The sequence below is a fragment of the Taudactylus pleione genome, unplaced genomic scaffold, assembly GCF_031769625.1.
Source record: "Taudactylus pleione unplaced genomic scaffold, aTauple2 ptg000398l, whole genome shotgun sequence".
NCBI lineage: Eukaryota > Metazoa > Chordata > Amphibia > Anura > Myobatrachidae > Taudactylus > Taudactylus pleione.
The window spans coordinates 6,765,099-6,787,652 of record NW_028284800.1 but is presented as its reverse complement, the minus strand read 5'-3'; the positions used below and the strand labels follow the sequence as shown (position 1 = coordinate 6,787,652).

The following is a 22,554-nucleotide window of genomic DNA, read 5'->3' as shown; positions in this document are numbered from 1 at the left end:
GGGAGAATAAAAAACGTACCTGTACTGCACGGTCAATGTTGCCCCCAGCTTGACTTAGGGCTTCTGCTGCAGCGGTCTCAGAGTACCCCATCCCCCTCAGAGTATTGATCTTGTCCAGTCTCCTCTTCCGCTTCTCTCTCTCCTCCTTTTTAATCTTTGCTTTATCCTACAAAATATAAAGCGGCCTTTTAAATAATGTTTTCAAGACAATACATTCAATAAGTAAAGCAAAAAAGCAAGTACCGTGTTTAAATATATTCCCTTCTAACCGTACACATACTGTAGGTTGCTGTTATGCTGCTCTTTGTGCAGAAGTTTGGAATAATGTGTCACTCTATTGTTACTGAACTTCTCATTCACAGACACAAGGAGGTAATTGCTCATAATGTTATAGGAAGAAATGAGAAATAACAGATGAATCATCTTCACCACAAACTGCTGTCCTTGAATTTAAAGGTCCATTGAAGCCACAATATGAGCTAGCTTATATAAAGCTTCAAATAATAAACTTTCACAATCATATATCTAGAAGTTCCCATGGCTTAACAGAACTTGGAGATATTTAACATTATAATTACATTTTCTATGCAAATTAGTGCAAGCTGTAAATTCAGTTTATTAGCCATTATAGATCAAAAGGCCCAGTGACAGTGGGCTTGATACAGCAGCGTACGCAATAGCGATTACGCACGCAGTCGATCGATTGTTTGCCATTGCGCATGTACACAAGCCGCATTGCGCAGTGATCGCATTGCGATTAGATGAACAAAGGAATCCATCGGAAAGTGAGTGACAGGCTGTCAGCTTTTGGGCGTGGCGACGGAGGGGGGAGTGGTTGATTTGTCCAATTGAACGCCGTTTCATGGACGTGCATAAATCAGTCGCTGCAATTGCATACGCAGGATGAGAGCTCTCTGTGTGCGATGAGACTTGCAGTTTCTGCGGCTGATCAGACCTGCTGTAAATGTGGGGAATCAGTGGCGTCACTAAGGGGGTGTGAACCAAATTGGGTGACACCAGCCAAGGGGGTGACACCAAAATAGCAGAGCTGCTTTGCTATTTTGGTGTTACTCCTTCGGATGGGGTCACCAAGCAGCAGTGATCGATGATGCGCAACCACACCGTGCTGGGAGAGGCTTGAGAATTCCCAATGTGACGAGAATGGGATTGTGATACGTGATCATGCCCGCAAAACATTATACACCCAGGGGACATAGCGTTGCAGACACAAGGCCACGTTCCCTAGCTCCAAAGGCGCATGTGAGTAGTCCGGGGAGATACTAACTCTAGTGCAGCCACTGCGGGGAATGCAGATAAACAGCCGGTTAATGTTAGTATGGGCGCTATTTTTATATACTCCATTATACCCTAAACTCTCTTTTGTTTTATTTCTCCCTTACCGCCTGCTTTGTGCGGTTTACCTTTACAGCCGGAAAAACGTCCTCTTTTATTTTACATTGTTCTCTGTTGTGGTAGTGCCTCTTTCTCTACCTTTAACACCTTTGCCTTTATTTATTACTATCTTAAACCATACTTACCTACCCTCCTGGAAGGTCAGGAAAGCTCCCAATTATTCAGTAGTCCACCAGCAGACTGGGTGAATCTCCTGCATAAATAAGTGTACAATAGAATGGCCTCACTATAGCTTTCGACCAGGATTACCTATTTTTTGCATGTCTCAGGCCAGTATGCTCCCGCCACATTTGCGGACTTACAGGAACGTTAACTGTCTCCCCTCATCTATTATCATCCCTATTTACAGATTAGTCACTTCATACATACCCATTGTCATTCAAGGACACTTCATAGGTTTCCCCTTGTTGGACATATATATATATATATATATATATATATATATATATAATATATTCCGTGGGGTGTAAGCGTGCTATATCTGTGATATACCACTCCATCATAGCTCCTGAACATCCCCTGAAATAAACTTTTGTAGCTCAGGCTTGAGTTGGATGACAAGAGTTGGTGTCGTATTGATAGGAGGATTGCCAATGCTTTCATAAATGTCAGTATCAGGGAAACCTCTTTTAAAATATACACTTGATGGTACATGACTCCTGATAGGATACATTACTTGTATCCACATTCTTCTGTCCAATGTTGGCATAACTGTGCATGGCCGGCACATTTTTTCCAATCTAGGGACTGTCCTGTGGTCCAACAGTTTTGGTCTGTGGCAATAAACCTTATGACAGCTGTTCCCTTCTGCACTATGCCCAGGGACCCTGTAGTACTTTTGCTGCATGGGCCCTTGCGTTCAGCATCCAAGTCCGTGAACAAATTGATCATCGACATGTATAATCCTTCAAAAACAACTAATGACAACCGTGATGCGCTTGTCAATAGGCTGTGGCATGTTTCATCTATGGAATATATTAACTCCCTTTTAAATGATACTATCCCCAAGCATAAACCGGTATGGAGTCCCTGGTTCTCTTTCCATAATTCATCTTAATGATACTGTTGTTGTGTTCAGTTGTTGTTCTACCTTTCTTCTTGCTTTTCCAACTGTACCTCTCTCCCTCGATTGCCTTCAGGGGCTGGCTGGCAACTTTTAGCCTGGGTGGCAAACACAAGCAAGTGGCCCGGCTTTTTACCAGCACATTGTGGAGCTTGGCCTCAATAGGGTAACGCCATCTCCAGATGCCGTTACCCTATAGTAGCCTATGTGCTACTGTTTTAAAATTTCTTATGAAGAAGGGTGCTCCGGATCATTCTCTTTTGGCCCCTGAGAGCCGCGCATGTACAGTGTGCAACGAGGACCCGAATCTGCTATTCCCCGGCGCAGGCTCTTATCAGTGCCCGTCTCCTGGCAAGAAGATTTTAGGAAATGTATTGATTACTACGGGGAAGGCACCCTGGCAATTCGGAATGTTGATTTGGGAGTGCCAGTCTATGAGACTGTGTATATACTGTATGACCAGGGGATCCTGATGAAAATTCAATAAACACTTGAAATGTTGATCCTTAGGATACAGGCGTTCGTCCCTTTGTTACACTGAATTGACAAGACCAGTAAGTGCCGCCCATATTGGAAACTATATATATATTATATATATATATATATGGTGTGCAATGGATGTGATTCAATAACGTTGATGGAATAAGCCACTGCCCTCGTGACTTATTGTGATCCAGGAGTGCAGCACCATTTTGGACTGCACATTGGTAACTATATGTGCAGGCACCTGGTCAAGTAATAATTATATAGCTGGACCTATTTGGAAAATAAATAAATAAATAAATATATATATATATATAGTAACACAGCAGCAAAAAATGCACTGTCTCTTACTTTCTGCCAGCTGTCAGTCAGTGTCACTGTGGGCCTGGAAGGGAATCTGTAGAGAGATTGGTGCCATGCTGTTAACATAGTACTCGGCTGCAGTTTCGTTCCGCTCACACTCACCAGGATGCCTGTTCCTTGCTTCTCTTGGTGGCCGCGGCGGCAGGAACAGAACAAAAGAGGGCCGGCACAGCGTCATGTGTCATACAGACACACGTCGTCACCGCTGGTCAGACCATGTGATGGGGGCTGCCGAAGGGAAGTCATTTACTGGAGGGAGCGATGTCACTTACGTGCTCCGCAATGGCCGATGGGAGGACCTGCTGGGCATGAGCAGCAGCCCTCCCGCAGCTATTTCACATATCATGACTTAATGGTTGAGCAGCTCGTGGCCGCTCCTATCTCGGTAGTGGCCATAAGAGCCGTCAGGGAGAGGGGACCGGCTCTAGAGCTGCACAAATGTAACGGCCTGGGGGGCAGTTGGCACCCTGCTCCCCGGCCCAGCCTGCGACTGATTGCCTTATATTGCTTTTAATGGTCACGTTATGGCTTAACTAATTTTTGCCAACAGTTGATATTGTCCTTTTGTTTACTATCTAGACTTGTGTTGCCTTGTTGTAAAATGTAAAACCCATTACTTAACAATGCCTTGCTCTCATATTGGAAGTGCCCGGGATTCCAGGATGTTCCTTTCATGTTTGTTTCCTGCGTTATTTTATTGTCAGATTTTGTTTCCCTGTAATGCAGTATCTTAAAAATGAAAGGTTTAAAATGCCTGATAAGGCAATTCTACACAATACAAACATCAATTTCAACAAATATATACACTGTAATATTATTTTCAAAACATCAAATCCATGGTGGTTAAGGAAAGACACTGCACCACGGGAGTGTTATAATATAGTAGAACCCCTAGTGAACTAGAATGTGTCACTCATTACACATTGACACAATACAAATGTCACTCAGCCCCCATGCGGAAAAGAAAAGAGGAACAGAGAAAAAGACCAATGTTAGACACATCCAACATATAGTGATACCATAAAATAAAATGATATTTAGTTCTATGTTAACGTTGAGCCCATTCGGAACCAAGGAGTTTAGTCTAAAAATCCAAAAAGCTTCTTTATTACAAAGTATCTATAGAGTCTATGTTCTATGACTTTAACCTTTAGATACTCTAAGTTCCTTTAGAGCAAGAGGAAAAATATTGGGGTAAACTGTGCGTTTTAAGATTATTTAGAATGCAAAGTAAGTGCTCCAAAGTATGAACATTTAAAGTGTTATGCTGCCCATCCACTAAGCGATTAAACCTAGCGATTGAGCGATAACGTCCGTCGTTATCGCTCAATCGCTTGAAAATCGTGTGCAAATCATGTAGTACAATGCGACCAGCGATGCACGATCACGACGGTCTTTTCAGTCAACCTGTTTTGCCCGTCAATCCGTCGTTATTGGACATCGTTTTCGTTCAATTGTTCACATTTTCAATGCCGGAACGACCAACGACCTAACATATAAACATATATAGATTTAAATAAAAATTTCAGCCCACTTTTATGAACAACTGGTTTGAAAATTGTTGGTCTATGGTCTTTGGTCGTTTTGTGCAATCTTTCACAAATTGTTCATGCACATGAACAATAAATTGATGATCTATTTGTGAAGATCTTTTATCTTTCATCTTTCAAAGACAAGACTGCTAGTGGATGGGCAGCTTTAGTTGTATGGCCCACATATTGAGCCCTGCAATCTGACATAAGTAGATTGACAATTGACAAAGGTCCCAATCTTAAATTATTCCTTATTATGAAATTATAATATCATGTAGCTTTTTTAATCTGCTTGTACACATGTATGGCATTTATTTTTGCCACATTTAAAGAAACCTTTAAATGCAGCATGGTTTGGGTGGCAACCATGCTAAGCTAGAATCTTTGTATGAATCTCGTACAATCTCTTTAATCCTAAATAGACTTGATGATGGTTTCTGTTTAAGGTTGTAAGATTCCCTGAATACAACTTTGCCTTTCTCCTTCAGTTTTTTTTCTATCATTTTGCATATGTCTAGCACTGATGAATTATACTGTATAATAAACACTATTGGTACCTCTCTCTTCAGGTGATGTTCTCTTTTTATTGGTCAAAAGTGAATATCCATCTTGCTTACTTGGATTAGTGTTTTATCTAGTAATCACTAGGATAACTTTGCTCTAAAAAGCTCTCATACATAGTTTTAGTATTAAATGCTTCCCAACTGGAACAGTTCCGCAAAAAGGTGGAGGAGCTAGCCTTTGGTAATGTTATTTTTCTAACATTTATGATGGCAGCTCTTATGATTCAAGTATTTTTTACAATCCACATCTTTAACATACACAAGTGCCAAAAGTAATGGAAGAGCAGTATGCAAAGGTAATGGTAAGTAATCACACTGTGATGTCTTGGAAATGCCCAGGCCTGAATCAGTTGTAATCTGACATCTCATGAGTCAGTTTGGACACTGGCTAGGCTGATCATGGCAAGATGATGTGAATTATCAGAGTTCGAAAGGATCATCATAGTGGGTGCCCGACGGTTAGGACATTACATTTTCGAAGTTGTGCGGACATTCAATATTCCTTGATCTACACTGTCACGTGTTGTGAGGAATATAGCGATATGGCACATAGCGCAAGTTAATAGTTTTAATGTCATAACAGATTGGTAATTAAAAGCCATAGAATACCTGGTTTTATAAATGTGAGGGCAGGAGAGCTGACTGTCCTTATTAGGTCATATATCCTGTGAGTCCTGTTACAGGTTAATGACAGGCAGGAAAGATAGAAAGCTAACCCTTTGACATGCAAATAGCACCTAGCTCTGTATGTTCCTGAAAGGGACTAATTTCACATTTCGGAGCCACAGCTCAATTTTAAGAATTGTTAAATGTAACATGACTGTCACATGATAATTATTCTTGGAAGTGTACAAGGCAGGAAACCTTTTGGTTAAAGTATTGCCCAGGTAATGAAATTAACAGGGACAGGCTAAGTTCCCTGTTAATGAAATTAGGAAATACAACACAGATTTGTCTAGTTTAGAGCCTATCTGTGTTTCCTTTCAATTATGGTTGTCACCAGGGCATGTGTATTGCTCAGCCTTTGTGTCTGCATCTATAGACAGTCAGCACCATAGGGGGTAAAGCAAATAGAAACCAGGCTGATGAGATATGGCAGATCAATGATCAGTCATATTTGGATGGTTTATGTGACAGAATTGATGTATCAGTGATAGCTGGAAGCTTGGAAAATTATATACATTTAACTGGACTCCATATCCAGGTTGTGTGCGATTCCCAGAGCACTGAGACATACAGTTTTGAAGATATGAGATATCTCAAGAATGCACTATGACAACCACATCATATTTACACTTGTGTATATGGACCACTATGATGAATACCCCATATTGTAGGTACTCCATCCACAGGGGAAGTTATTAGGTTTATTCTGATATAAGTTTAAAGGGATTTAAACTTTGCTGGGAGGTTCCTGACCTCCAATTCTCTAACCCACCAATCAGAACGGACTGATGACATCACCTGAGGTGTGATGCGCTTCTGATAATAGGGATTGAAGCCCTGTGTTCTGTGTTATAACTGGGGGATCAATTTGTCGCATTGAAGTTTAACTGGCAGTCTCTGCAATTCTTACCATTCCTCCTGGGCAGAACGCTAAGTGTTTTCTAACGCTGCGTGTTTTCTGTAAGTCTACCTCTACCATTTTTATTTTATATTGCTGTATGTACCTTTGTAACCATTCTTTTTTCTGTAACATTCTTTTTTAAGCATTGTACTACCTTTTGTGTAAATAAAGTATTCTTTATTAGTTTATTTCATATATGCTCCGAAACCTAGTCTTTGAAGAGATTATTAGTGACGCTACACATATTGTTAAGTACGGGAAGCAGATGGTTGGTCTCAGCGAACTGTGTGGTCGTCTGGGACGCCGAGTCTGCGCAATTGTGGAGAGGTTAAGCAACAGATTAACTGCGTGGGAATCTTGTTGCTGAGCCTGTGCAATTATTGGGATAATAAAGGACTGATGGCCTCTTTAAATTGTTTCCATCGGTGGTGGCAGTTTCGCAAGTAAGGTATTTGTATCACGGCGCTCTGTCTCTAGCAGAGGTGCACACCCCCACGTCAGGGATACTGGGTACTGGTCCCTGACATGTGTGTACCGGGAATACCTCACGGAAGGCATTACCGCCCATTGTGAACTGCTATGTTGCATTGCTTGATGACCATTTGCAGTCCTTCACAGATTTCATGTACCCCCACAACGATGGAATATTCCAGGATAATGCACAGTGTCATCTGCCCCAAGTTGTCCAGAATTGGTTTGAGGAGCATTCTGGAGAGCTCCAACGAATGGTGTGGCCAACATGTTCGCCCGACATGAACCCAATCGAGCATTTATGTGACATGGTTGAGATCATGAGCATACAGATATTAGGCAGCTGTGGGAAACTAACCAGTCAACATCTCTCCAGGGGTCTTCCGTCCACTTGTGGAATCAATGTCACATTAAGTTGCTACACTTCACCGGACTATATTGGGTCCAACACGATTCTAGGCATCTATCCCATAAAATTTGGCACTTCAGTGTACAGTATGTGGCTGTTTGTATCTGATTATCCTTGACAGACAGTATGATGTCCAAATAGTTAATACTAACATTATTATAAGTGCTGGTAAAATGTAAACCAAAATCATTGGAATTAAGGTGATCTATAAAGTGAGAAATAGAAACATTATCCCCATTCCAAACAAAAAAAAAAACAAATCATCAATGTATCCGCCATAGGGAACCAGGTTCACCCTGAATCTGCCACCCCAAATGTAATACTCTTGGAAACTTCTTATATAGAGAATAGCAGTCCCATTAACTTGAAAATCATTTAACAAAAATAATTGTGCTGTAAAATAAATCTAATGGAAGATAAAATAAAGTCACGTGATGCCTCCATCATTGTAATGTCTTGATAAATAATGTTCCACTGCTGTAATGCCTAGTTTATGTGGTATGTTTGTATACAATGATTTTACATCACAGGTAAGTTTTCTTTCCACTGTATGGTTTTGATCTTATTCAAAAATATATGTGGTACCTCTGATGTAGAGATGTGTCCACATACATCTATCCTCCATGTGCTACAAGTCGCATTACACATAATGCGTGAGTGCCGTGCAACTCAGTAGCGCCGAGCATCTTTTCGTGTGACTTTTCCTTTAAAATACGTTTTATTCACAAAGTGATGCGAAAAGGATGCATAAACAGCTTATGCATATTAAAATTATATGCAGCATGCCTATATTGTGTGTGTGACTGCAGTTATATCTACATGCAAAAGGCTACATTACAGTGTCAAGCCAAACCTACTGTTACGTTTGCAGAACAGCTACAAGCACTGTCTCTGACACGCTTTACTGGGAATCCCCCTGCCACACTGGAGGCTCCACTCTTCAGCTGGGACAGTACGCTACCAGCGGAGCACACTCACATATCCCACTACGCTGCAGCCGGTACTCCACCTGCCTGCAGGGTGAATGCAGCTGACAGCACTCTCATCACCCCTGCCATGCTGTGATTCAAACACTACCGGCTCAGATTATTCACACTGCTATACTGTGATCCAGCACCTTTCAACAATCTTAGGGCCATAGTCAATTAGATGCGAAAAGCTCAAATCAGCGAAACAGTTTCGCCTATTGCCGCTTTTCATCTGTTTGCCTCATCTCCAAATTCAATTCAAGCACGTTTTCGCCTAAGCGGAAACTCAATGCATTGAAAAACAGGCGGAAAAGTATCTCCAATGAATGGCAGGCGGAAAAGAGTGCAAAATCTCTACTTTGCGGTGCAAATGTGGGGAATTGATTCAGAACCCTTTGGACCCCCCCTTCCCTCCCCCAAAGGACATATCAGCCCAAATTTTTTTTAACCTCAGAACACCCCAAAAAATACATGTACTTTAGCGACACAAAAATATGCTAGCACCTATTTTCAAGTACCCCAAATTTGACTGGACTACTTATTTTAACCAAATAATACTGTTTTCTATCATTGTTCAGCACTTTTACAAAAATGCATCTAGAAAGCATTTAACACAACTTAAGCAAACAAAGTAAGTTTATTAGGGCTAATAGTACACATCTGTAATGATTTCCAGTGTCAGTGCGTCTTATTTTGGGATAGAAACTGATTCCCTCAATGTATTCAGTACTTTCCGCCTGTTATGCATTTGCCCATTTGCTTTTTCGCCTGTTCTGCGATGGAATAGGGCGAAACGCGGGGACACATATGCTGCAAATTCACGTCCAAAACAGGTGAATGCGGCGGAAAGTACAACAGGCGAAAAGTCCAGGACCTTAGTGTGAGATTCCCGGAGCACTTGCAAAACATAATAAGGGCAGATAACTCCTGAAGCAGGAGTGGGTGAAATAACGGTCAGCTAAGTTTGCTTATTATTACATACCATTTAAATTAACAGTTTTTTCACTGCATGAAGCTCTTTCTAATTAGCAACATTAGCTGGTGTCTATCTGCAGCTTCTTTAATTGCCATCTGTAAGCATTGGAATACTAACATTACCATCTTGGTACTAATATTTGTGGATGTGACTAGCAAGTGGAGCTAAACAGGTCCAGCTGATGCTGGTGTGCTATGTAGGGATATCAACTAACTGAGATCGGCTTGGCTTAGGCCCTCATTCAGAGCCGCTCGTTAGCGGCAGTACGCTCGTTCAGAGCGATGTTTGCACATCTGCGCATGCGTACGGTTTTTAGTACGCATGCGCGAACCAGTCAGTGCGGCCAAAAATCGTTTGTACGCTATATAGCGAGTGCCTGCTATTTTGAGTGACAGAATGAGGCGTATGTGGGTGGTAACAGGGGAAGGTGCTTGAAAATGGGGAGTGGAGATCCGAACGCAGGCGTGCTTAAAGGTCAAAACGGGCGTATTATGGGTGTGCATAATTAATTCAGCAGCGTCATTGACCACGTCACTGGGTTATTTTATAGCCAGAACTGCTTGCAAATTTGTGGTAGCAAACACCAACCACAAGAATAGCGAGCAGTTCATACGCTGGTCGATGTACTCGATTAATCTAATAAATAGCGGACATGACGTAGGATGCGAGCGGCCAGGGGGCGTTTTTAACAAATAAACGAGCGTATGTTTTGCTCGCTCGTTCAGACTTAGAGGCGTGAACAGACTACAATTTGCGAACGGATCATTTGAATAGCCACCCCTTGTTTTTGAACGAACGACCGCAAATAGCGAACGGCTCTGAATCAGGCCCTAAGTTCACTAACTTTGATACACATTTAGAACGGAGATGATCCAGCTGACGCTGCTGTGCTATATGTTTGGAGATCAATTAACTGAGATTGGCGTGACTAAGTACAATAATCCTGAGGCACATTAGTACATGTGCACAATATAGTTGGATCCTGCATACTGCTTTCATAAGCATTTATATAGTTAATATATAGACGTGTCACTAGATTGCTGACTAGATATATATCCAATTTAGTAACCTGTGTGTATATACGGTAATCCCCAAATTGTGTTTTTTTTTTTTTATAATTTAACACATTTTTATGTCACTTTATTGCGTGATTATTAAAAAAATGTTGTTTTTTTCCTGTTGGAAATTAGGAGGGACAGCTCCTCTTTTTGGTACTAGCAGTTTGCAAGCAGGGGAATATCAGCTTATAGCTACACATTATTGGTTCAATAGAAGTGCAAACAGCTTCCATTAGTGCCCTCTGTTCTATTTCTTAGGGTATATTTACTACAGTGAGAGTTTTTAGAAGTGGAGATGTTGCCCATAGCAACCAATCAGATTCTACTTATCATTTAACTAGCACCTTCTAGAAGATAATAGCTGGAATCTGACTGGTTGCTATAGGCAACATCTCCACTTCTAAAAACTCTCACTTTAGTAAATATACCCCGTAAACTGGGCATACACGGCCAGATAAAATGCCTGTCAGACCGTGACATACACTGTGAGATTACATCTGCGCTCCGCCCCCCGGGGGAGGAGACATTTCCCCCTTCCTTCCATGGGAAGGAACACGGGAAATGTCTGTCTGTCGGCCACAGCAGGGCATACATGCGGCCGACAGTTTACCTCAAAAATATCTCATCGGACTGGCATGCTGGACAATCCGGCATACCTGACCGAGCAATATTTAACCCTCGGTCGCCCGCACACACGCTACAATTATCGGGGCGATCCGTGGATATCGGGCGGATCGCCCCGATGATTGTAGCGTGTATGGCCAGCTTTAGTGTTCTCCTGGAGAGAAGAAATGAAAAATTCATAAACACATAGAAAATGATCTTACAAATCCGCGCTAATGAGATGTTTCCAGATAACGAATCTTTTTCACAGACTCCAAACGTATTTAAATCAGTCCATATGCAAAGAACATGAAAAAGAAAAAAGAACTCTTATTGTGATAAAGTTCTTGCTGTAAATACAGTACACCTTCAGTGCTGAAAAACGGATGGAGAGGTGAAGACAGTCCCGGTCCACAGTAGAGGTAGATTGTAGGATAATAGTCAAAACGTCCATAAAGAATGTATCCACACTGTGATCACAATAAATGGTGCTTACATGTGAGCTTACATAAGTCAAATATGGTGCACCCACGTAGCAGTTTCTTTAGGGGTCTCCTTTAATAATCACAAATCCGCAGATTCCTCATATGGATAGGATTCACGACACCCCAAAAAATAAAGGGACCAAACAGTCACCACAGAGGACTAACAATCCAAAGTTTATTCCAAAAACATAAAAACATAGTAAACATACCCTATGTGCATCAAACATTCCTACAGCGTAAAGGTAGTCATTCCAAACAAGATGGCGGTCGTATGATCACACAAGCTGCACGTTTTGACATTCAAGTTGATAAAGACGCCGCAGAGCGTCGAAACGCGTACTAATGTCTGTATTTTCTTACACTGTGCGATCTACCCACCTACATTAGCGTTATTCCCGGGATCCATCTTTACGCTGTAGGAATGTTTGATGCACATAGGGTATGCTTACTATGTTTTTATGTTTTTGGAATAAACTTTGGATTGTTAGTCATCTGTGGTGACTGTTTGGTCCCTTTATTTTTTGGGGTGTCGTGAATCCTATCCATATGAGGAATCTGCGGATTTGTGATTATTAAAGGAGACCCCTAAAGAAACTGCTACGTGGGTGCACCATATTTGACTTATGTAAGCTCACATGTAAGCACCATTTATTGTGATCACAGTGTGGATACATTCTTTATGGACGTTTTGACTATTATCCTACAATCTACCTCTACTGTGGACCGGGACTGTCTTCACCTCTCCATCCGTTTTTCAGCACTGAAGGTGTACTGTATTTACAGCAAGAACTTTATCACAATAAGAGTTCTTTTTTCTTTTTCATGTTCTTTGCATATGGACTGATTTAAATACGTTTGGAGTCTGTGAAAAAGATTCGTTATCTGGAAACATCTCATTAGCGCGGATTTGTAAGATCATTTTCTATGTGTTTATGAATTTATCTGTAAGTTGGTGACTTATATTGTGATCTTTTCTGCTGCTATATGAATTTTGTGAATATTTCTCTTGTGACTACAGAAGAAATGAAAAGTCAGCAAGTACGTCTCAAGCAATAACTAGCCTAATCGCAAATTGTTTTTACCTAATTGTTGGGAGACTAACTCTGCGAATCAATGTTGTGGCCCTCCGTCTAAAGTAATTTTCATAATATGTCACTCCAATAAATAAGTCTGGAGGCTCCTGATCGATGGGAAATAGTAACAATGAAAAGCAGAACCTGTAATTATGGCACTCACTATAATTCGAGAATTATTACAGCAATGTAATTTATTCTCAGAGAAAAGTACCCGTTCACATTATTAGGGACTTAGGGGCCCATTTATCAACGAGTTTTATCATACGCAATGCGTTTTAAAACTTGTTGATAAATGGTGCTCCAGCCAATCAGCTTCCAACTGTAATTTTTCCAACAGATGATAGTTAGGAGCTGATTGGCTGGAGCACCATTATTATACGCAATAAGTTATTAAGACTTGTTGCGTATGATAAAACTAAAAATAAATGAGCCCCTTAATATTACAATACTATGCAGCTGTCAGTATTTCTGCCACAGTCTGCATAGCTGCCCTTAAAATCGCCAGACAATGGACTCATAGCATATTGACGCTAGACTAGGAGTGATCTCTCACATTAGTAACCTTTTTGTAACCTAGCTGAAGTCACAAATAGTATAAGACGCAACTAGTCATCCGCAAAACATCTTGGTTTTGCAGCACTGTGTCTGGATGGTTCTTACTACTCTTGAGAGACGCCTCTGTAATCTGGAGGTGCACATAGGTGTAAGGAGGGACGGTTAAATCTCCAGATGCACACTGTGCACATCCTCCTACCACTTTATGACAACACTACTCAATAAAAATAAACTTTTCAGCTTTAACCTAACATACTGCTGCAGTTGACCAGCAAGATTGCATCCCACAGATTAAGCTCAACCTCATGCGCAAAACTGCCGACAAACCAGAGAATAGCGCACTGAATGACAATCAATGTTTTTACCATTACAAGTAGAACCCAAGATTTACTAAGCAGCAAGTTTAGAAACCACTGCAAACCCACCCAAAAAAAAAATAAAGTTGGTTGTAACAGACGAGATAACTCAAAAAGAAAGCTGTTTGTGTTAACTGCTCATTCAGAAGGAGAAGAATCACTATACACTTCCAATGAGGACAATCATTATGTACTGAATAAGGAAGCAGAAAACATCCCTTATGGAGAAATACAATTTTATTAATTTATTAGATGGAAAATGATTGTTTCATTTTATTAAGACAGCAATATAATTTATTAATTATAATACAGGGGCAATATTAAGTCATTGTTATTTGATCTTTAAAACTGTTTTTATGAACGGGTCAACATTTATTATTGTATGGCTGTATAAACGGTGCCCCATTCTAAAAACATTTTTATACTCCAATTAACAATTCATATTTCCCCTTTAGCATAATGAATAAATAATATTGCTTAATAAAATGAAACAATAATATTCCCCCATAATATATCAATGAAATAGTATCTCCATTGTAATGTTGTTACTATCCCGGCGGTCAGGAGGGACCAGCGCTCAGAATACCGGCGCCAAAATCCCGTCAGCAGTCAGAATCCGGGCGCCAGAATCCTGACTGACGGATCACGAAGGTAAGTATTAGGCTTAGGTACTCGGGTAGGGGTAGGCTGCAGGGGGGAGGGTTAGGGTTGGGCTGTGGGAAAGGTAGGTTAAAGGGAGGGTTAGGACACTTACCTATTTGGGTCGGGAATCTGACTGCTGCTATCGGTATTCTGACCGCCTTCCCGAATGCCAGGATCCCGTACCAAACCTTTTCACCTTAAGAAGCTTACAAAATTACAGTATCTGCCTCTTTATTCAATACATAATGGCTGCCCTCATTTTAAGTGTATTCTTCTCCTTCTGATTGGCCACATAGATGCAGCGGTTTTATGGTGAGATTTTTTTCATGATATTTTGACCAAAACAGCCATAAACCACTGCCAAGCAATCGTAAAACAGATGGTCATCGATACAGGTTTATAAAACCCAATCACAACCACTGAATAGTAAAAATTCAGTAATTTGGGGCCTCATTTTGGCAGCAATGTGCAGGGGTTTCAAAACCCCAGCAAAACCGACTGGACTGTCTTTATTACATTAGGCAATTGCATGAGCATCTTCAACTGTTTATTACACTGCTCGGTAAAAGTATTGGACAAAATCTGAAAACTGCCGGCTCTGAGAAGTTCCACCTGACAAGGAACGCAGATAATAACGTGTCCACTCCTTTATCTCATTACAATAATCTCACTCCATTCTTCAGCACTGCCCCACGAAACTTTAACTCTACTTTTCACTTTCCTAGGGACAATTACCCCACCACCCGACTGCATTCCTCTGGTTGTGCAAACTTCTACTCCTCCGCAAACGCCATCAGCAAAAAATGTAGGTGTATGATGATCCAAAGCAACTTTTGCACTGTGTAGAGGATGATTTTACGCTGTATAAGTGACCTCTTCTGAGAACAGAAGACTTTTTCGGTAAAAGCATAATTTAAAGCAGTGAAATTGTATATTCTATAGAATTATGTAATAATGACTATTCTGTCATTCATTATTGCTAGCACAGTTAGTTAATTATTACTGCTATAATCTTGGGAGGCTATGGGGTAGATTGTCTAGAAATATTCCAACACTCAACACTCAGCAGCGTGCAGCGAACAACTTCTGATTGTTATTGTTTGATTAACCAAAGCAGTCCTGCTTATTAAGAAAAATAGTGTAATGGAGCATACACACGGTCAGATTTGTCATATCTGTCAGATGAACGATTTGAACGATTTTTACCAAAGATTTGCACGATTGAACGATTTTTGACTGCATTAAAATGAATGGAAATCGTTCAAGTCTGACTGCAAACACATCAGATGTCAGATATCGTTATCTGACAATCGGGAACGTGCATCGTTCAAATCGTTCATCTGACACATCTGTCAGATATGTCAGATTTTCTTTCAGATATGAACGACTGAACGATTTTTAAATCGTTATCGTTCAGATCTGAAGGAACAATCTGACCGTGTGTATGCGCCATAACATTCTCTATAACTTATCAAAACATTTTTTTTACTTTGTTTCTATGTTAATATGGAGCCATACTATTTACTTTGCAGAGGTAGAAGAATGATTTAGCTCTAGTACTACCTGCTGGTTAAATTATCATGAACAGAACAAACAACATTTTAATTTAAGTTAATTACTTAGGTCAGAAAAAAATACCATAATATTATATGATTAGCAGCCCTCCCTTTAATACAGCATAGGCTTCCTTTTTCTGATCTCACTTTATCTATATTACAGCAATTCCAATGTCTCAGCAGTATCCTAGTCACTCAGCACCTGGCTCTAATTAGAGGCGCTCACACAAAGTGTATCTGACTGAAGGTTTTGTTGTACCTCTCGTGTACATGCAATATGATTTGCAGCATGTTCCACGTTCCCATCACATGCTCTCAGTGCCAGACGCGCCTCCTGAGCAGAACATCCCAGCTGTAATAAGGTCTCTACTTTGGTGGGATCTATGGAAAGTTCATTATACAATCTGTTTGCCTGAAACAAAAATAAAGATTTGATTGTAGGACCAGATACAATACAATAATTGGCCAACTAGTAATAAACCATAAATCTAGGTGACCTATATATGGCCAACTGTATTTAAAGTGCATCTCCATCAACTTGTTTTTCTAATCTGTACGGCCTCTGATCTACTGTATGTGCTTACCATTTGGAGGTTCCTTTTACCACCAATGTGTATCATTTGTACTGTTGTTGTGGCTGCTAGATTTGGCCTGGACAACCTTTAGCTCTCCAAGTGTTGTGAAACTACAACTACCAGCATATCCGATTCCTTAGCAGAGCGTGCTGGGGTTTGTAGTTTCATGAAAATCAAGTAAGGCAGGCTGGCTACGCTGGCATTAGGAAGTACTGCATCATGCTGTGTCCTGAGGCTCAGACTGTGTACTCATGTGGACAACTTTGACAGTACATGAAAACACTGTAGGATAGGAGTTCATGCACAGTGTAATCCTTAGGGAGCAGCAAGATACATGGACAGTATGTCTCTACACCATCATAGCTGACAATCTGTACTTGGTTTCAGGAACACAAATCAATAAACACATCCAGGTGGAGATAAACTTTAAGTTTGTCCCATATAAGCCGACCCTGCAGCTCATTCCCAAAAAAGGATCACTGCAGACACAAAAAGGTGGCCCGTTGTACCATACCTAGAGGGGATGCTGTCAATTGACCGACGGCCTGGATGCCGACTGCCGAAATCCTGGTCCCGGAATCCCGATCAGCGTGGGTAAAGACTGGCGATGGAATCCCGACATGGCTGGAGATGCTGATGTTGGAATCCCGATAGTAAGTACAGCGGGGCCGGGTAGCTGTTAGCAGCAGGGGGAGAGGGTTAGGTTTAGGCGCCCCGGGGGGACAGGCTGCGGGAGGTTGGGGAGGGTTAGGGTTAGACTCCAGACAGGGGGAGTTAGGGTTATGCACCACCAGGGGGGACTTAGGTTGTGGGAGGGTTAGGGTAAGGCACTAAAGGGGGAGGGTTAGGGTTCAGGGTAGGAAGGGTTAGTGTTAGGGTGCAAGAAAGGAGGGTTAGGGGGTAAATAGGATAGGGGAACACTACTTACCATTCCTCTGTCGGGATTGTAGTCAGTGTATTGACAGCCGGCATTCTACACGTCAGTATATCATACCCAACCCTACCTAGAGGTATGGTATAACTGGCCATAATGATCAGATTGCAGATGATTTAAGAATAGCAATTGCAGGATTAAAGGCTAGCGATCCCATAACTGTACTATATTACGTATGCACTGTGACTGGTTTACATACAGCTTACAAGTATGTTACTGGCATCATCATTAGTCACCTTTGTGTATCACATAAAGAGATTGTCACAAATGATACTGACCAACGCTAGTTTTTAATTTTGAGACCAGCATATGTAGTAACTACAAGCTTGTCCGTACTGCAGAGCCTAAGCAGGATTTCACACTGATACAAGACAGCAACCAAATCGTACATAGCAGATTCTGGGGTCATTATGTCAGCTTCAGCATCTTACCTCTACCAGCTTTTCTGATGCTTCTTTGGCTTTACCATTGTGGTAATTTACAATCCCTTGCAGTAGATTAAGTCTTAGAAACAGCACTTTCTCCCTCCCAGAACTTCCCTGCAACAGGCAAAAGTAAATAGTCTTTAAAAATGAACTGATAAATATCAGCAATTAAACATTTGGAAACATTTCTCTTGTAAAAAAACAAAAACAAATCTATAAATTGCTAACTGGAAAGAAGAACACACTGCAGCACACAGGCTCATTAATCAGGCAGAAAATAAAAAAAGCAAAGAATGTCATTTCTTACTTTTATAGCGCTCTTATTGTGTATTACATAAATACATATACAATGCCACAAACATCCGGAGAAGCATGCACATTTTAATCAGCTTTTACAAGATTAGGGCCTGGTTCAGAGATGTACGCTAAAGCCACCGCAGCTGCAAATTTGTACGTAGTGACTGTGCGAAAATAGGCAAATGTCGCAGTTACCTGAGATGTTCATCGACAGCTGTGCAAATCAACAACAAAAATGGAATTTGACACATGCACAGTACGACTCATACATATGCACAAATTACCGATAATCGATTAACTGCGTCCCTGAAATAGGCCCCTAGTTCCCATAGATTTCTTTTAATCGAAAGCCTGTTGTGTGTACATTTGAATGTGAATGAACTGGGCTCTTTTCAGCTAAGGACTTACTTCCTGACCCTCACACTTTTAATGTCTTGTAGGGGGCAAAGGACATCTGGTTCTCCTTCCCTGCAAGGAGGAGGCCTTTAATTTCTGATTCTTGGAGCTACACCCCATTATGAGCCAAGGGCCTCTAAGCCCCCTCTTGCCACAACCCATTTAGGGGCCAAGAGTCTTTAAACTCATTCTTGCCGTAAAGAGAAGGTGGGCCCCCTTAGGTAGACCAAAGCTCTCCTCAGGGACAAAAATCAACAGCTCAACAATAAACTGGGAGCCTCTAACAGATTTAGGAAAGTGACAAACATATAACAATGACCTCCCCTCCACTCCTGGTCAATACATGGAAAAATTAAATAAGGCAAAAATAAAAAAAAAAAGTGAATGTGCTAGAGTGATAAATAAGTGGTGTAATAACCCAATCTTCCGTCCAGATATTTAAAAATTATTCCATCCAAGCTCAAAGGTCAGGGCGAGTAAAAAAAATGCAAACCAACGGATTCAGTTGTACAAAGTTCTCTACTTGTGCAATAGGTCCCTCTACACCTGCGCTTGTCCGCCCACCCCCAGGCAGCTGTAAACTGGGGCTTGTAGCACCTTGGGTCTTATTACCAACTGGTATCTCTCTATGGGACTGAGGTAAACTGCTCTATTACGGTAGATCCATCAAAACCTCAGAGCAGATACTGCATTTGATCTAAACCAAAAGGCAGAAGAACAATTGATCGCACTTGTGTTCATATAGGCAGCTGGCATGCATTAATCAAACAGCCATTTAGGAGACTGGGAGTTGCATTAGTGTCACACAACAATTCTACAACACATTAGGAAATACCCCCTGAACTGGGTAATTGCCTTGCCAAACTTTGTTTAAAATGTTTATAGCTGTCAGTTCCCAACTAAACATGTCCAAGTATCACTTTCTTCCTGGAAGAACCCATTTATTACATTTCTAAAGTAATTACTAAATAACAACAGGGATGAGAAAATCTGCACAGCAATGATGACATTTAGATGTGTGTGTACAGGGCAGCAGGTAAACAGAGTCACAAAAACATATCTAGGGAAACTACTTCCATGAAAAGGACATTATTAAAGCACTGTTACATTTAAAATTCAACTTTTTTCCGATAAAAGAGCTTCTAATATTCACATATATACAAAACTTTTAGGATTTTAGATATTCGAAACTTAAGGAATTTTAGATAAAGTTGCAATCCACAACAAACGTTTTGTCTTTAACTCTATTACATTATTATACAATGGACTTTTCTGCCTAAAATATCTGATAATCTCTCATGATGCTCCCATCCTCCGGAACTCACTGACCACCTATGAGGTTGTCTACTAGGCTGCATGGATTCAAGCGTGTCCTGCAAAAGTATCTGTTCCCCAAAGCCCACCAGCCCTTCCTCCCCATTTTTTCACAGTTCACCTCCCAATTTCACCCCTCACCCTGAGGACTGTAAGGTCTCATGTACAGGGCCCCTCCACCCTGCACTATCTTTGTCTCTATTGTGCTCCCACCTGCTCCCAGCCAGTGATTTTGACTATTTCTGGCCACCCTCTTAGAGAACTGGTTCATTGAGTGCTACGTTACTTAGGTGTAATATTATCTCACTGCTTTACTTTCCTGTGTATTGTTTCTATGAACCTTTTTGTACTACATTGTTTGTTCATACTATTGTATGTTTTGCTGTATGGTGCTACACACATTTGGTTGTGCCATATAAATAAAAACAATACTACTGCTTCTACTGCTGCTACTAATAATAATAATAATGACAAATTTGCATATAAAATAAGATTTTTGTACTTACCATTAAATACTTTTCTCAAAATCAATTTGGGGGGTATTGATAACTTTGGTGTATAGAGGGCGCTGCTAGAGATTTGCCACTCAAACTACTACAGCTCATATGTACTGTATGTTTCCCTCTATACAGCTCCTCCACATAGTAATAACTATTCATTTCTAACAAAGCCTACAGTATAGGACTGAAAGCAAAATACAGTAAAATACAGATGGATTTAGAAATCTAAATTTCCTTCTGTCTCCCAAATGGAGAATGTTTTGCTCCCTATATCCCTCACAAGTTATAGGCTTACGATGCACATTTTCACTAATTGATTGGTTCTCTGTTGTGTCTTTGAAACTGAAAATAACTATTTATGTTTAAAAAGAAAACAAAAATACAATTTTCTCATACATCCTATTTGGAAGACCGATAACCTTGTGGACGTCTCAAAGCTGACTACTGGGAAGGTATCTTCAGTACTATATATATGTGCACAACGGGATGGGTACGGGATGTCAGAGCCCGGGATAATGGCGGTCAGAATCCCGACGTCGGCATCCTGACAGGATTAGGCTACAGACAGCTGTCAGTAGGTATCCTAACCCTCCCCCTCTCCCTACCCTAACCCTCCCTCCTGGTGCCTCAACCTAACCTCCCCCTCTAGTGCCTAAACTTAACCTCCTCCTCCCCGCACCATAAACCTAACCATCCCCCCTAATGCCTAACCCTAAATCTCCCCCTAGTTCATAACCCTAGCCCTTAATCCCTACCCTCCACCTCTCCCCACTACTTACCTTCAAGATTCTGGCGGTTGGGAAGCTGGCGCAGGGATTCTGACAGGTGTCAGGTGCACTGGCATTCTGACTGCCGGAATCCCCGCAACTGGAATATGGACTGCATCACGTGCACTACAACGAACTGTATCCAGAGTCAGCCATCTTGTAAACTGACCACTATACACTGTAAGGGGTATATTTACTAAAGTGCAACATTTTAGAAGTGGAATGTTGTCCTTAGCACCCAATAAAATTCTACTTATCATTTATCTAGCACCTTCTTGAAGATAATAGCTAGAATCTGATTGGCTGCTATGGGCAACGACTACACTTCTAAAAAACTGCACTTTAGTAAATATACCCCTAACACTCTCCAAGAGTAGACATGAAATCTGCTCAGCTAGTACTCCATGCCATACCTCCGAAATAACACACACCAATCTGGTAAGGCGCCCTTGTAATGACCCAGAAGCGATATAGTCCTGTTGTGGCACAGTCCCAAGCCGCTATGCTATGCCTGACAGGGCTGTGGCCACCAAGGAGCCTGAAGAGCATCAATAACAGAAGAACAAGCATCCCTAAGCCTAAACATCTAGAAGTATTATAATTCTAAACCACTCTGCCACCGACAAGGATTAAAAGATTAAACATCTACCTCACTGGCCATAACTCTGAGGACCTGGCTATAGGTACATAAAGACACCAGACAATCTGATCCTAATATAGGTGATTTATTAGATCTTCCTTAATTAAGTCCCCTAGGCAAGCAAATCAGTTGGATTAACTAGGTTATAACAAATATAAAAAGTAAAAAAAAAGAGCTGGTTGTCAGAATAATTAATAATTATACAATTATACGTTATATATGAATACAGCACATGGTCTGTGTGATAAAAAAACTATTTACAAACACTCAGAAGGAAACCGCTGATTAACTATAAAGGAGGAGAAACACGTTAAGGAGCTGTGGAAAGTAAGCCAAACACAGAGGAAAAGGGAGAGCTCCAAAATAGGTACGCCGCACCCTCCAAAGCAAAGTATGGATACAGGATAAACTAGGTGCTTACAAAAGTGCAGTAACACAAAAGAGGGTAAGCTTTGGCCAGAATGTGTTCATAATGTACAGCATGAGCTGGGACCACCCCAAGGGTAGTACTGCATACACAATGGAATCACATTATAGTAGACAAAAATAAATGGTGTACTGTTAAGA

General features: G+C 41.0%; 1 protein-coding gene across 1 annotated transcript in view; it reads right to left on the bottom strand.

Annotated features, from left to right (window-relative positions):
* Window positions 1–22,554, bottom strand: part of NUB1 (negative regulator of ubiquitin like proteins 1) — a 127,974-nt gene that overhangs the window by 42,188 nt on the left and 63,232 nt on the right. The window contains exons 10-12 of the mRNA XM_088446412.1: window positions 18,080–18,187; window positions 16,399–16,551; window positions 20–166 (exon numbers count right to left, since the gene is read on the bottom strand). Of these exons, the coding sequence (XP_088302538.1) occupies window positions 20–166; window positions 16,399–16,551; window positions 18,080–18,187 (408 nt within the window). The remainder of the gene's footprint in view (window positions 1–19; window positions 167–16,398; window positions 16,552–18,079; window positions 18,188–22,554) is intronic.